The following is a 13,487-nucleotide window of genomic DNA, read 5'->3' as shown; positions in this document are numbered from 1 at the left end:
TTTGTTGACAGAGGAAGTAACGTTAGCGCAGGAAATTAACTTTGCGTGCATGAACATGATTCGCCGCATGAAATTAAAGCCTGCATATTCATGTTAATTACAGAACGCGGGATCCAAAACTAATATTTGAATGCTCAAATTTAGGTTCGAACTGGAAAAAAAAAAAAAAAGATTTTTGAATAGTTTTCGAACTTCAGATATTTTTTGACAGCCCTAACACACGCCCAGGAGCTCCATCTCTGTGGTTAACATTGTGCAATTTTCCTGTAACTTTGGGTGTGAGGCATTCTCATTTTATGCTGATTTGTTGAAACTGATTTTAATTCTGACTTGCTAAGAGGGGGAATTTTATGAGGCTCTGCCAGTAAGGGCAGCGTGGGCGCATCTGTGCCCGTCTGCGGCTGTCCTGCCCTCCTGATGCCAGCAGAGCTGTGATCTCTCACCCAGCCGGGACCGAGAGAGGACGTCCACGCACTGTTACAGCGCTGTGATTGGCTATCTCGCCCACTCGCCCGTTCCAGCGATGTGATTGGCTATCTCACCACCCGTCCATTGCAGCGCTGTGATTGGCTATCTCGCCCACTCGCCTGTTCCAGCGCTGTGATTGGCTCTCTCTCCACCCGCCCGTTACAGCGCTGTGATGCGGTATCTCTCCACCTGTCCATCACAGCGCTGTGATTGGCTATCTCGCCACCTGCCCGTTACAGCGCTGTGATGCGGTATCTCACCACCTGTCCATCACAGCGCTGTGATTGGCTATCTCTCCACCCACCCTTTACAGCGCTGTGATGCGGTATCTCACCACCTGTCCATCACAGCGCTGTGATTGGCTATCTCGCCACCCGCCCGTTACAGTCATTACATGGTGCCTCTCTAATAAATGGTGTTCGTCGGTTTTATTTTCCTCACGTGGCGTGGGAGGAGTCTCTAGGGCTTCTCGGCTCCTCCAGCGTTCGGTGGAGGGAGGCGGGGCTAAGGTGAAAGGGGCGGTCTCGCCGTGGAAGTTGGTTTCGATTCGCTCGCGCGTTTCTGCTCTCCGCGCGCTATTCCAGGAAACCGAGCCGAAATGGAAGGTAACAAGGGAACCGGTTGTACAGCCACGTGCTCGAGAAACCTGGAAACCTAAAAACCTGGATAGCAAGTTTGAAAGAAGAAAAAAAAAAACTGAGTACAACGTATCGTACCATTTGGAAGATGAATGCGGCCTCTCTTCAGTAAAACGTGTCTTCTGTATCAAACGCCTCTAGTGTCTGTCGCAGTACTGTGGTGCGCCCGAAACAATGTTCAGAGTTTGAAATTCATCGCTGTTTACGGATGGCGAGAATGTTCCGGCAAAGCCAGCCTCTCATTTATCCTACTGATGTGCGCCTGTATGCGTGCCGTCGGTGCATGCAACTGACCCAGAAATCCTGAAAAGGCTTTTCAGAATGAGTAATGTGCTTCAACGGGAAAAAAGGCTGTAGTCAGCCAGCAGGGCTTACTAGCGTGGTAAACTAGCACTTTCGGTTTGCACAGTAAGGAAATATCGTTTCGGGTTGACTGGATGATAATGAAAACTTCCACTCTGTGTTCAGCATTCCACAGCAATTCAGCAGGTTTTTTTGGAATGTTTCTTTTCCGGAATTTTAAGCCGGTGTTCTAGAACTCCACTGCTTTCACTACGTTAGCAGTGACTGTTACATCAGCCTTAGAATGTTCAGGTAAGAACATTCTAACCACGTGAGTGATCGTACACTTCTAAAGGGTTAAAAACGCTGGATATCATCTCTGTTGTGATGTCCTCTCTGCATTTTTATTAACCAGGCCTTCCAGGCTTGTTAGCACGGTGCTTCAGCTATGCCCTTTCATTACTGATGAAATATCATCAGTCAATAAGGTTCCGTCTGGCCGTGAATTTCTCCGAGAGCTGTGCGGAGAAAATCGGAATTCGTTTGAGAAACGATCGGATTTAAAAAGCCTTTATTGACTCGGCCCGGTGGAAAAGGCCGGGACGAGCCTCCCAAAAAACAGGCCGAGCCATCGTCCGCTCTAAGCGATGATTCGTGTTTGGAAAGGCGACTGTGTGACCGCCTTGTGATTGGGCGGCTCGTGGTAGCTCCGCCCATTCGTGTTCATGCGGATTCCACGCTCGCCCCGCTGCTGCAGATGTGTGTACTTGCTCTCGGGGGTCAGTGGCTCCTCCGTGCCCCAGGGGATTAGCTCCAGCGCGAGGCTGTGGGTGACTCTACAGCCGAGCGCCTAGCTCGAGACGCTAACACTAATGCTAATTTAAATGCTAATTTAATGCCTTTAAAGCCGGCCTCCCTGGCAGTCAGCTGCGGATGAGTTTTTTAAAAAGCCGTTCTGAAGTCGAAACGGGCGCTTGGGGGCGGGGGTGTGCCAGTGGGGTGCCAGCCAGCCTGCGTAAACAAAACATCGACGAAGGGCGCTTAGAGACAATAGGGCCTTTGCCTAATTACAGACCAGGACGCTAATTACAGAACCGGCTAGCGCGGGCTGATTTAGAGTGATCGGAGAATGGTCAGTGCCATCTCTCTCTCTCTCTCTCTCCATCTCCCTTCCTTCCTGTGCTCTGCCCCTCTTTCCCTCTGCTTCTTCTTTTTTTCTTCTCTTCCCCCCCCCTCACAGGTCACTGCCCTCTCTGTACTCAGAGTTTTGCAGAGCGCTGACTGCTTTCAGTTCCACATCGCAAAAAACCGCCTTTGGCTTTGAAGGCTCTGCGTTGAAGTTCCAGCGGAGGGATGGCGGTCGCGCTCAAGGTCGCGCTCAAGGTCGGCCGCTTTTGGCAGCAAAGGCCCGTTTGGACGGGAGCTCGACGGCCTTGCCGCCGCACCTTTACGTTCTAGCCACCGCCGCTGCTTCCTTACAAACCCCAGTGCACTGTAGCTCAATGCAGATCAGATACTCTGTATATAACGAGCCAAAACCGCGCTAAAGCAAACCCCATCAGGAGTATTTCCTGCTCCAGTTTATCGCCAGCTGAGTTTGGGGTGGGGGGGGGGGGGGGTTGGCGGGGGTGAGGGGGAGGGAGACACTTTCGTTCTGCTTTAAAGGCGCGTTTTCATTATCTACAGGATGCGATATGCTGCCTGAAATTGGCCGCGGCCTGCAGGGTTGTAAACACGAACCGATTGGAGGATCGGCGCGGCTCGATTAGGCTATAAAGCGTTTTCATCGTTCGTACTTTTTTTTTCTTCAGTTGATATATGTGTGGGTTCTCACGGGAAAGAAGTGTGTTTCTCAGCATTACTCGAGTTTTGGTCTGAGTAATGAAACTGAGGAAGGCCGAGGGGGGAGAGCCAGCAAGAAGAGGGAAAGAGGAGAGGGAACGGGTGCCTTTCCAGCGAGCCTTTCACCTGGAGAGGACACACCAACAGGCACGTTTTTTTTTTTGTGAAAAGCCACTGATGCGTTTCTGGAGTTGTCTCCGTGCAGAAAGCTTGGCGGCGAAGTGGTCAGGGTTTATGGTCATTCGCAGACTATTAATAACCAGGTTTCAGTTTCAGGAGGAAGCCGTTTTAGGATGATAATGAGTCGGCGGAAGGTAAAGTTGAAGTTGGGGAGGAGACACTCGTGTGCGATTCATGGGTGTAACTTCAGTGATACTTTCTCCGGTGTGAAAACACCAGTGCCTGGAGTGTGCTGGGGGGGGGGGGGGGCTTTTCCTTCAGGAATGGGCTCAGGTTAACCGGAAACAGGCTTGAAGTGCCCATTGTCAAAAGTCACTATGTGAAACATTAGCAGAAAGCAGTACCGTCTGGCAACCTTACTGAAATTTTCCATCATGTCTTGTTGACGGTGCACTTGCATGCATGATCAAAACAAGCATCCTGGTGTCCTATTAGTTGAAAACAACCCCCCCCCCCCCCCCCTCCCTCCCCAGCAGAAATCAGCTGAGTAAGAGGGACCACTGTTGTGTCACGCTGGCGAGGCAGATCTATCCCACCAGGGGTTATTTATACTCACTGAAAGTGATATGATGGACCTGCTCTCAGTGAAGCCTTGTGGCGTGGAGGAGGGGTGGGGGGGGGGGGTGGGGGTGGGGGGGGGAGGGGGGAGGGAGCAGGGGGCTTGTCCCTCTATGAAAATGGGTCACTGTCCGGCCCTCAGCGTTCGCTGGGTTGACCCGGTTAGGCCCGGTAGAGGAGACCATTGTGACATCAGCAGGGTTGCCGGCGGGGGCCGCTCGGTGATGGGCCGATGGTTGCCGAGGGTTTGTTTGTCAACAGAGCGCCAACGTGTGGCTCTCACGGCGTTGGGTTACAGGATCGCGTCTTTCTTCAGAGCAGATCCACATGTACCCCCTCACGCATCATTACTGGGGGGGTGGGGGGGTGGGTGGATGGGCACTGAGCCATCCTGAACTCCGTTGGCTGTAAATCTCAGGGGAAGCGTCGATGAGGTCACTCACTCGCGCACCTGTAAGCCTATATCTGTTGGAGGAAGAGAGACCTTGGGGAAGAGGGGCTATTTTTGGGATCCATGAGAAAAAGGCAGTACAGAGGCGGGAGGGTGCGGGGGCGGGCCTGGGGAGGCGTGGGGCGGGGGGGTTTAATGTGAACCTCTGAAGGACGATGCATCCATCGTCCGGAGATCTCCTTAACCTCCTGCTGCGAGGTCACGTGATGTTTCGCTGTCTGTGGAGGGCGTGGGGAAAGACCTTGGTTTTTGGGATTGGTGTACCTTCCCGTATTAGCTGCTGTTATTTGCACGCACCAGCATTTTGTGTGCCCCCCACCCCCCGGGGTCGATGAACGGGGGGGTGTCCCCGCGAAACTTAACATCCCCCCTGCAGTCCCCCCCACGGGCTAGGAGGGTGGCGCTGTCAACCTCAAGCGGTGTCTCCCAAACGCACAGAGCACATTACCCCATCGACCCCCCAATACTGCTTAGTCAGGAACCATAGCCTGGAACCGACCCAGACTCCCCAGCTCATTTCCCCCATCTGTCAGTCACCCCTTCTCTCTGGTGTCACCTGACCTTCACGGATCAATCGAAAGTCTAAAAAGCAGCTCCCAGCGAGCCGTGTGCGGAGTGAGTCACACTTGGGTTTCCTGGAGACCAAAGGGCATGCTGAGGAGGTTAAACACTTCCACTGCTTATAGGAGTAGAGCCTTCTCTCTTTTTTTTGTAAACAAATAAATGGATGGACTTCCTGTTGTATGATAGCGCTTTGCAGGGCTTCGCCCCTCTGTCACATTGACCATGGACGGGGTCTGTTGAGGACTGAATGCGCTGAAGGTCGTCTGCAGTGTGCTAACTGTTGTTCCCTCTCCCCCCCCCCCCGTCCCTAGGTGCCTGTCGACCCCTCAGGAATGACCAAGACGGGACCCAGTGGAGGTCCGGGTGATGCAGCGATGCTGAGCACCTCAGCCGAGTTTCGGACCGCGGTCAAGATGGACGCCAGTCGGAGGGGCTGCTGAAGCTCAGAGGAGGGGGGTAGTCGGGAGTGCGGGACGGGGGAGAGCTCCCCGCTGCTGCAGAGAAACAGTCCGCTACAGTGTGTGTGTGTGTGTGTGTGTGAGGTGTGTGTGCGTTTGCTTCCGCGCAACAAACGAGGGACTTGGAGAAGGAGAAAGGAAGGGACAGCTTGACCTGCAGCAAGGAGAGGAGAGGAGGGGAGGGAGAGGAGGAGGAGGAGGAGGAGGAGGAGGAGGAGGAGTGGCTGAGAGGGAGAAACCGAATCCTCTTAGGGAGCGGAGGAGGGGTGGTCGGAGCGAGGGGCAGGACGAGAAGGCGAGAGCGCCCCGGGCACTTAGACGCCGGAGCTGGAGAGGAACGATAAGGACCGGAGCCTTCGAGGAGAGGCAGGAAGCGACAGCACACTTAGGCAGAGAGCGCGGACGGAGAGAGAGCGTGAGAGAGAGAGAGAGAGGGGAGAGTCGCTGGTGAGTCAGTCATGGGCTATGGGGGCCATGGTGACCTAGCGTAAATGGCTGTTCCTGAGCAGAGCCTAGTGCCAGTGTCTGCCGCTCGACCCTCCTCTTCCTCCTCCCCCGCCCTGCTCTGCCTGGGCCTCGCCCCCCGCCGGTCCCCGCCCGCACCCCTCCCTCGCCGCCGCCGCCGCCCCCACCCCCACCCCCGCCGCAATGGTGGGTGTGTGGAAGCTGGTGCGGAGCGTGAGGCAGCTGGAGCTCCATCGCCTGATCCTGGCGCTCATCGTCTTCTGCCTCCTCTCCATGGCCTTCCTGGCCTACTACGTCAGCAACAGCCCCAAAATCAAGGAGGCGCCTCCCATGCCCTTCAGTGACTGCGGGGCGGCGGCGGCGGCGGGCCCGGGGGCTCAGAGGGCGCCCCTCTTCCTCCCCGCCCAGGCTAGCCGCCGCTTGGTCAAGGCCGTGGACAACTCGCGAACGGAGCCCGTGGTGCTGGTGTTCGTGGAGAGCATCTACTCCCAGCTGGGCCAGGAGATCGTGGCCATCCTGGAGTCCAGCCGCTTCAAGTACCGGACGGAGATCGCGCCGGGCAAGGGCGACATGCCCACGCTGACCGAGCGGGACCGCGGGCGCTACGCCCTGGTCGTCTACGAGAACGTCCTCAAGTACGTCAACCTGGACGCCTGGAACCGCGACCTGCTGGACAAGTACTGCGTGGAGTACGGCGTGGGCGTGGTGGGCTTCTTCAAGGCCAACGAGAACTCGCTGCTCAGCGCCCAGCTCAAGGGCTTCCCGCTGTTCCTGCACTCCAACCTGGGCCTGCGGGACTACCGGATCAACCCCGCCGCGCCGCTGCTCTACGTCACCCGGGCCAACGAGGTGGAGCAGGGCCCCCTGCCCGGCGACGACTGGACCGTCTTCCAGTCCAACCACAGCACCTACGAGCCCGTGCTGCTGGCCAGCACCAAGTCGTCCGAGTCGCTGGCCCCCCACCTGGGCCCCCACCGGGCGGCGCACGCCACCGTGGTGCAGGACCTGGGCCTCCACGACGGCATCCAGCGGGTGCTCTTCGGCAACAACCTCTCCTTCTGGCTGCACAAGCTGATCTTCGTGGACGCCATCGCCTACCTGACGGGCAAGCGGCTGTGCCTGTCGCTGGAGCGCTACCTGCTGGTGGACGTGGACGACATCTTCGTGGGCAAGGAGGGCACCCGCATGAAGGTGTCGGACGTGGAGGTGAGTCCCCGCCACCCCTCCCCCTCTCCCGCGTCTTTGCGCGATCTTGGCCGCTCGGCGTCCTGTCCGCTCGATCTCCTCTGGTCTTCCTGTTGCTCTGCTCTCCTCTGGTCTTCCTGTCGCTCTGCTCTCCTCTGGTCTCCCTGTTGCTCTGCTCTCCTCTGGTCTTCCTGTCGCTCTGCTCTCCTCTGGTCTTCCTGTCGCTCGCTGTCCTCTGGTCTTCCTGTCGCTCGCTGTCCTCTGGTCTTCCTGTCGCTCGCTCTCCTCTGGTCTCTCCTCTGGTCTCCCTGTCGCTCTGCTCTCCTCTGGTCTTCCTGTCGCTCTGCTCTCCTCTGGTCTTCCTGTTGCTCGCACTCCTCTGGTCTTCCTGTCGCTCGCACTCCTCTGGTCTTCCTGTCGCTCGCTCTCCTCTGGTCTTCCTGTCGCTCTGCTCTCCTCTGGTCTTTCTGTCGCTCTGCTCTCCTCTGGTCTTCCTGTCGCTCTGCTCTCCTCTGGTCTTCCTGTCGCTCGCTCTCCTCTGGTCTTCCTGTCGCTCTGCTCTCCTCTGGTCTTCCTGTCGCTCGCACTCCTCTGGTCTCCCTGTCGCTCTGCTCTCCTCTGGTCTTCCTGTCGCTCTCTCTCCTCTGGTCTTCCTGTCGCTCGCTCTCCTCTGGTCTTCCTGTCGCTCTGCTCTCCTCTGGTCTTTCTGTCGCTCTGCTCTCCTCTGGTCTTCCTGTCGCTCGCTCTCCTCTGGTCTTCCTGTCGCTCTGCTCTCCTCTGGTCTTCCTGTCGCTCGCACTCCTCTGGTGTTCCTGAAATCTCCTGAAGTCAGGTGCACATATTTGTAGTCAAGTGAAATGTCAGAAGGTGCAGCTGAACGGTTTGTGTTTGCTCATGAAAGGAGTCTCGCATCTCGAATTTCAATAAGTGCGGGGGCGGGGGTGGAGAAACTGGAGACGCATGAGATTTTCATACTAATGGGAAAACACTTGAAAATCTTAAAGGTTCTTTTTCGGAAAGATGAATTATCGCGCGTTTAGATGAAAGGCGGTAATCGCCTTCTAAAGGTCACCGGATGGAAATGTTCACATTCGGCGAAAAGACGTTTCGTGCCATCAATCATATGCCTGAAACCATGAGAAATCCCATACAGAAACATGTTGTTCTGGAAAAGATATACATATATTTTTAAATATGGTACTCCCATATTAATGTTTAAAGTGTGAAGTCGTATGAAAGCTTTAAGTATCTTGCGTATGGTGGCCTGACTGTTCTGTATCATTACTGACGCTGTAGCTTTTCACCGGGTCTTTAACAGGCCACTCTCTGAGAAGAAAGTGCCTGCACAGCACATCCCAGTCAACGAACACACATTCGTTTCCTTCGCTTCTTTCACAGTTGAGTTGCGTGTGGAGCATCCCAGGGGGTCACGCAGCAGTCACGTTCATTCAGGCTAATAATGGTGAAATGGCTCCCGCGTTTCCGTCTCGAGATTAGCCGCGCGGAGCAGCGCGCTAATTTAAACTGACTCCAGAGAGCGAGGGATCGGACCCCCCTTCTCATCGGGCACGGGCTGTTTTTCGGGACCGTCATGCCCAGAGCGTGCTATCGGGCTCGGTTTGCCGCGGTGTGGGCTTACGGGCTGGGGGGTCTGTCAGTGAACACACTGAATGTTTAAAATGACCACAGAGCGGCATCCTTTACAGTGAAGGAGAAGCATCTCGTGCCCGATGAGAAGGGGGTCCGATCCTCGCTCTCTGGAGTCAGTTTAAATTAGCACGCTGCTCTCTACGGCTCATTTCGAGACAGAAACACGGGAGCCATTTCACATCGGCCTATCAGAGACGAGGGACACGCGTGAGCTTCACTTTCACCAGCCTCTGAGAGGGGTCTCGTCTCTGTTAGAGCCAGTGTTCTGAGATTGGCAGTACAACATAGCTGGGTTAATTTACCGCCATTTACCCGGGGGGGGGGGGTGGGGGGGGGGGGGGACTGAGCACGTTTCATTTAGGGCAGTGGATACATTTTCTGATGGCCTTGTCAAAGCATATTTTTATGTTCAGTGTTGAGTGTGTGACGTTTCTGTGTTCAGCGTTGAGTGTGTGGCATGTTTCTGTGTTCAGCGTGGAGTGTGTGGGTATTAGCTGCATTATAAGCACCCTAACCCCTGCAGTGTGAAAGCCCCAGTTTTCTTCATTTAATCAAAGCTGAGTGAAAGTGGGCGGGGGGGGGGGGGGGTGGCATCTGTTTCGTGCCCACGTCATCCTCCCCTGCCGTTAACAGCACATAGCCCCCCCCCCACCCCCCCCCATATGAAGGGGAACGTCGCCCGAGGGTGCCCCACCCCCGCCCCCCTGCTGCAGCGGATCACATGAAATTAACACAATTAGAAATAGCAGCCGGATTGATTTGGCGTTCGCGGCAGCAGGACGGCCCTTTCCTTTTTAGCGGCTAGTCGCCCCTGACAACAGAACCCCCTCGTTTCCAGCAGCCTGTTTTTTTTTTTTTTTTTGTTTGTTTTTTTTTAAAGAGGAAAGAGGGCTTTCTGCCAATTAATTGGCCTTCAGTTTAATTTGATAGAGTTGGCGCCAGCTCAGTGCATAAATAAGTAGGTTTTTTTTCCCTCTTTCTGTATTTCTTTCTTTTCAAAGGCAAGGCCTCGCTGATGTATGGAGTTTATCAGTGCAGGGGCTTCCTGTTGTTTATTAAAGGCACGTACTCCTTAAAAAAAAAAAAAGAGTTTGCTTCTGAAATTTCCACTGGCAGCCCTGGGTGATGCTACCTCATGCATATTTGATGGGCGAGTTGGACAGTTAATGTAGAGTGTGTACTTTCTCAAGTCCCTCTTGAAATGGGTCGAATTTAGAGAGCCCGGCTATCTGTGATTTAGAATGCAGTATAAATAAACTTTCCCCCGCACCCCGACGGTCGGCTGTGAGAGCCCGGCATAGATAGCCGTGCCGCTGGTTTAAACTTCTCTGCCAGGCCTCGGTGGAGCCCCAAAAGCCTGCCCTGCCGTGTCTGTGCCGTTTGGAGCTGCCAGTTCTCGACCGTATCTGTGCCATTTCAAATTGCTCACGTTTATTTATTTTTTAAATGTTTTTTTGGGCTTTTCAGCTTTATTGGACAGAACAGTGTAGAGAGACAGGAAGAACAAGGGAAGAGAGAGAGGGGGAGACGTGCGACAAAGGTCGCGCGGTCGGGACTCGAACCGCCGACGTCACGGCTCGTAACGAGCGTGTGGACAGTGAGTGTGCTACAGGCTATGCCACGAGACGCCCCACTGCTGGTGTTTTTCATGCACAGGTCTGTTGGTAGGTGCCAGGACACACATGGGATGGGCGCTGGCGATATTGGGCACACGTTTTCGCCCCCCCCCCCTCCCCCCGACACCACCACTGCCCTGCACCCAGGGGGCACCCCCAAAGACCACCGCCCCAGAGCTCCAGGCCTGCTGAGCTCTCCGCTTTGCTTTGCCCTGGTTTTTCACCCCCCCCCCCCCTTTTTTTTTTTTAGACTGCACTTCATATCATATTGAGCTCGTTCATTTTTTCGCAGTCCCCACAAGCCCCCCTGCCTATCGTGGTGAGAGAGAAGGGCACTGCACTGACAGCGTGATTGATGGATCGACTTAGCGCACAGATCTCCAAACTGAAATGAAAACACACCGTACTCATTATTACTCTTGTTGATGTTTTTGTGTTGTTCTTAATATAATAATAATAATAATAATAGCTCATTATTGCCGCTGCTGTTGTTATTTAGTAATAAGTGTCAAGCTGTGATTTATTCTCTGCGGAGGTGCGGTACGCGGGGCTGGGTGTGTTGTGTGCTCGGCGGGAGATGGCAATCACTTGAATGCGAGCTGTCTGTCAGGACTACAGGGCGCTAGCAGGGCGCTAGCAGGGCTCTAGCAGGGTGCTAACAGGGTGCTAGCAAGGCGCTAGCTGGGTGCTAACAGGGTGCTAGCAGGGTGCTAGCACGGTGCTAGCACGGCGCTAGCAGGGCGCTAGCAAGGCGCTAGCAGGGCGCTAATGGAGAGCTTATCCTCTTTACGCTCACTCACGCTGCAGCCTCAGCACAGCCGCTAAGCGCTAACGCCCCTTTCACACCCTGAGCCACTGATGCACATCACACATATATGCACATGCACACGCAACACGTACACACATACACACACGCTCACACACACACATGCACTCACACACACGTACGTACACACACACGCACACACACACACACACACACACACACAAACATACACGTGCACACCCACATTCCTTCAACATTCAACTCACATATGCATGTACGTGCACACAATCGCACACCCATACTCCAACATGCATGCGCACACACGAATGTGCCTGGATGCACATATACATGCATACACACACACACAAACACAGATGCACACACAGTCATGTGCCGAGCATAGAAATGCAGGACTCTTGCACATGTGCACATTTGGGCAAGCTTAGAGTGCAAGCATAAACAGATGTGTGTACAAACACGTACATGCATGCATACACCATTACTGAGCACACTGTGAATGAAGAACAGGTTGAGGCCGTCAGCTTTGGCTTTGATGGTTCTGACACAGCCTTGGCCACTCTGTCTTGGCCTACTTTCAGTGACGAGCACATCAATCTACATACGAGTCTAACCACTGCTTCACTGTAGTCCGCTGTGGTTGCGTTCCACAGAGGTTTAGTACAGTTCATCCCCTTTACAGTTCACACTTTAAAACACTCAAAATTAACAAAGATTTAGGAAGTATGTTTTTGCTCTGCCTGGATTATAATAACATCTGGAAAACATTTTTGACACAAGTAGCCAATGTCATTAATTTGACATACTCAACTGTGTAAAAAGATTATTTGATCATTATTGAGTAAAAAAAAAACATGTATTTAGTTATTCAGCCATTAACTACGAAAGGACAGAACCTGATCAAAGCCAGATGTGTTCTTATTCATGTACAAGTACAGTGTGTAGCTAATAATTGGAACAAACCAGTGGAAAATTTTGATAAACTTTTAGGTCTGGAAAAACTCCCACTTCTGCTTGGAGAAACTCCAGAGAAGCCAGTGTCTTAAAAAGATTTCATATTCAAAGGAGTTCAGCAGGCTTTCACAGAGAAAGCAGCCACCCCAACGCTTCGGTGGTACTCTGTTTCCTGTGACATCATCAGAAGTAGACTGCTGAGGGAGAGAAAGTAGCATTGTTGCTCTATCTCCTATGACATCATCAAAAGTAGACTACAGAGGGAGAAAAAGCAGCAGTGTTACTCTAGTTCCTGTGACATCATCAAAAGTAGACTGCAGAGGGAGGAAAAGCAGCAGTGGTACTCTAGGTCCTATGACATCATCAAAAGGAGACTGCATTGGGTGGGGCAGCAGTGGAGGCCAGTAAATATGTCCCAGGGATCTTTGCAGACTACGTCCCCTGTCAGAGTAAAGAGTGATCAGCCCTCACTGCAGGCAAACATGGAAGAGGGCAGAATGCACACGTGACATTAACGTCCGAGTCATGGCGGGCCGCTGCGTCGTCGTGGTGACGGCGCCCATGACAGGGCCGGGCCTCGTCAGGTGACCCGGCGTCTGAACCTCCTCCCTCCCAGCCTACCCCAGTCACTGGCCTCCCGCCCATCACCCGAACCGTCTGTGCGGTCCGGGACTTTCCGCCAGTACGGGTGGTCTTTAGAAGAAACAGGCCTGTTTACGGGAGGGGGGGGGGGGGCTGCTGGCTGCTGCTCTTCTGCTGTAACCCCCCCCCCCCCCCCCCCCACCGCACCCTCCTGCTTTCTGCCTGTGGTGCTGAAGCACACACACTCCCCGTCAGCGCTGTGCATCACCACAACAAAGACGCTTCACTTTTCACCCTCTTGTTCGTGTGCCCTTTGGTGTCGTGTCCTGTGCAGTATTGCAGAGGCGTGAGAATTGTGACTGTATGGCTGTGGTAACCTGGTGAGAAGCAGCGCACCTTCCCATGAAGAGCTCCAGAGAGAGCTGTGTGCTCACACAGAGAGCCTTTACGTGCTGGACCTTCCCTAAAGAGCTCCAGAGAGCTGGGTGGTCACGGAGAGCCTTTACATGCCGGACATTCCCATAAACAGCTCCAGAGAGAGCTGTGTGGTCACACAGAGAGCCTTTACGTGCTGGACCTTCCCTTAAACAGCTCCAGAGAGAGCTGTGTGCTCACACAGAGAGCCTTTACGTGCTGGACCTTCCCTTAAATAGCTCCAGAGAGAGCTGTGTGGTCACAGAGAGCCTTTACGTGCCGGACCTTCCCTTAAAGAGCTCCAGAGAGAGTGTGGGGTCGCACGGAGAGCCTTTACGTGCTGGACCTTCCCTTAAAGAGCTCCAGAGAGAGTGTGTGGTCGCACGGAGAGCCTTT

At 54.0% G+C, this 13,487-nt stretch overlaps 1 protein-coding gene across 1 annotated transcript in view; it reads left to right on the top strand.

The window, feature by feature from the left end:
* ndst2a (N-deacetylase/N-sulfotransferase (heparan glucosaminyl) 2a) overlaps positions 1–13,487 on the top strand; it is a 38,964-nt gene that overhangs the window by 13,549 nt on the left and 11,928 nt on the right. The window contains exon 2 of the mRNA XM_035400748.1: positions 5,295–7,112. Coding sequence (XP_035256639.1) covers positions 6,090–7,112 — 1,023 coding nt within the window. The 5' untranslated portion in view covers positions 5,295–6,089. The remainder of the gene's footprint in view (positions 1–5,294; positions 7,113–13,487) is intronic.

This window comes from Anguilla anguilla, chromosome 18 (genome assembly GCF_013347855.1).
Source record: "Anguilla anguilla isolate fAngAng1 chromosome 18, fAngAng1.pri, whole genome shotgun sequence".
NCBI lineage: Eukaryota > Metazoa > Chordata > Actinopteri > Anguilliformes > Anguillidae > Anguilla > Anguilla anguilla.
The sequence above is the reverse complement of the archived record's forward strand: the minus strand, read 5'-3'. Positions and strand labels throughout refer to the sequence as shown.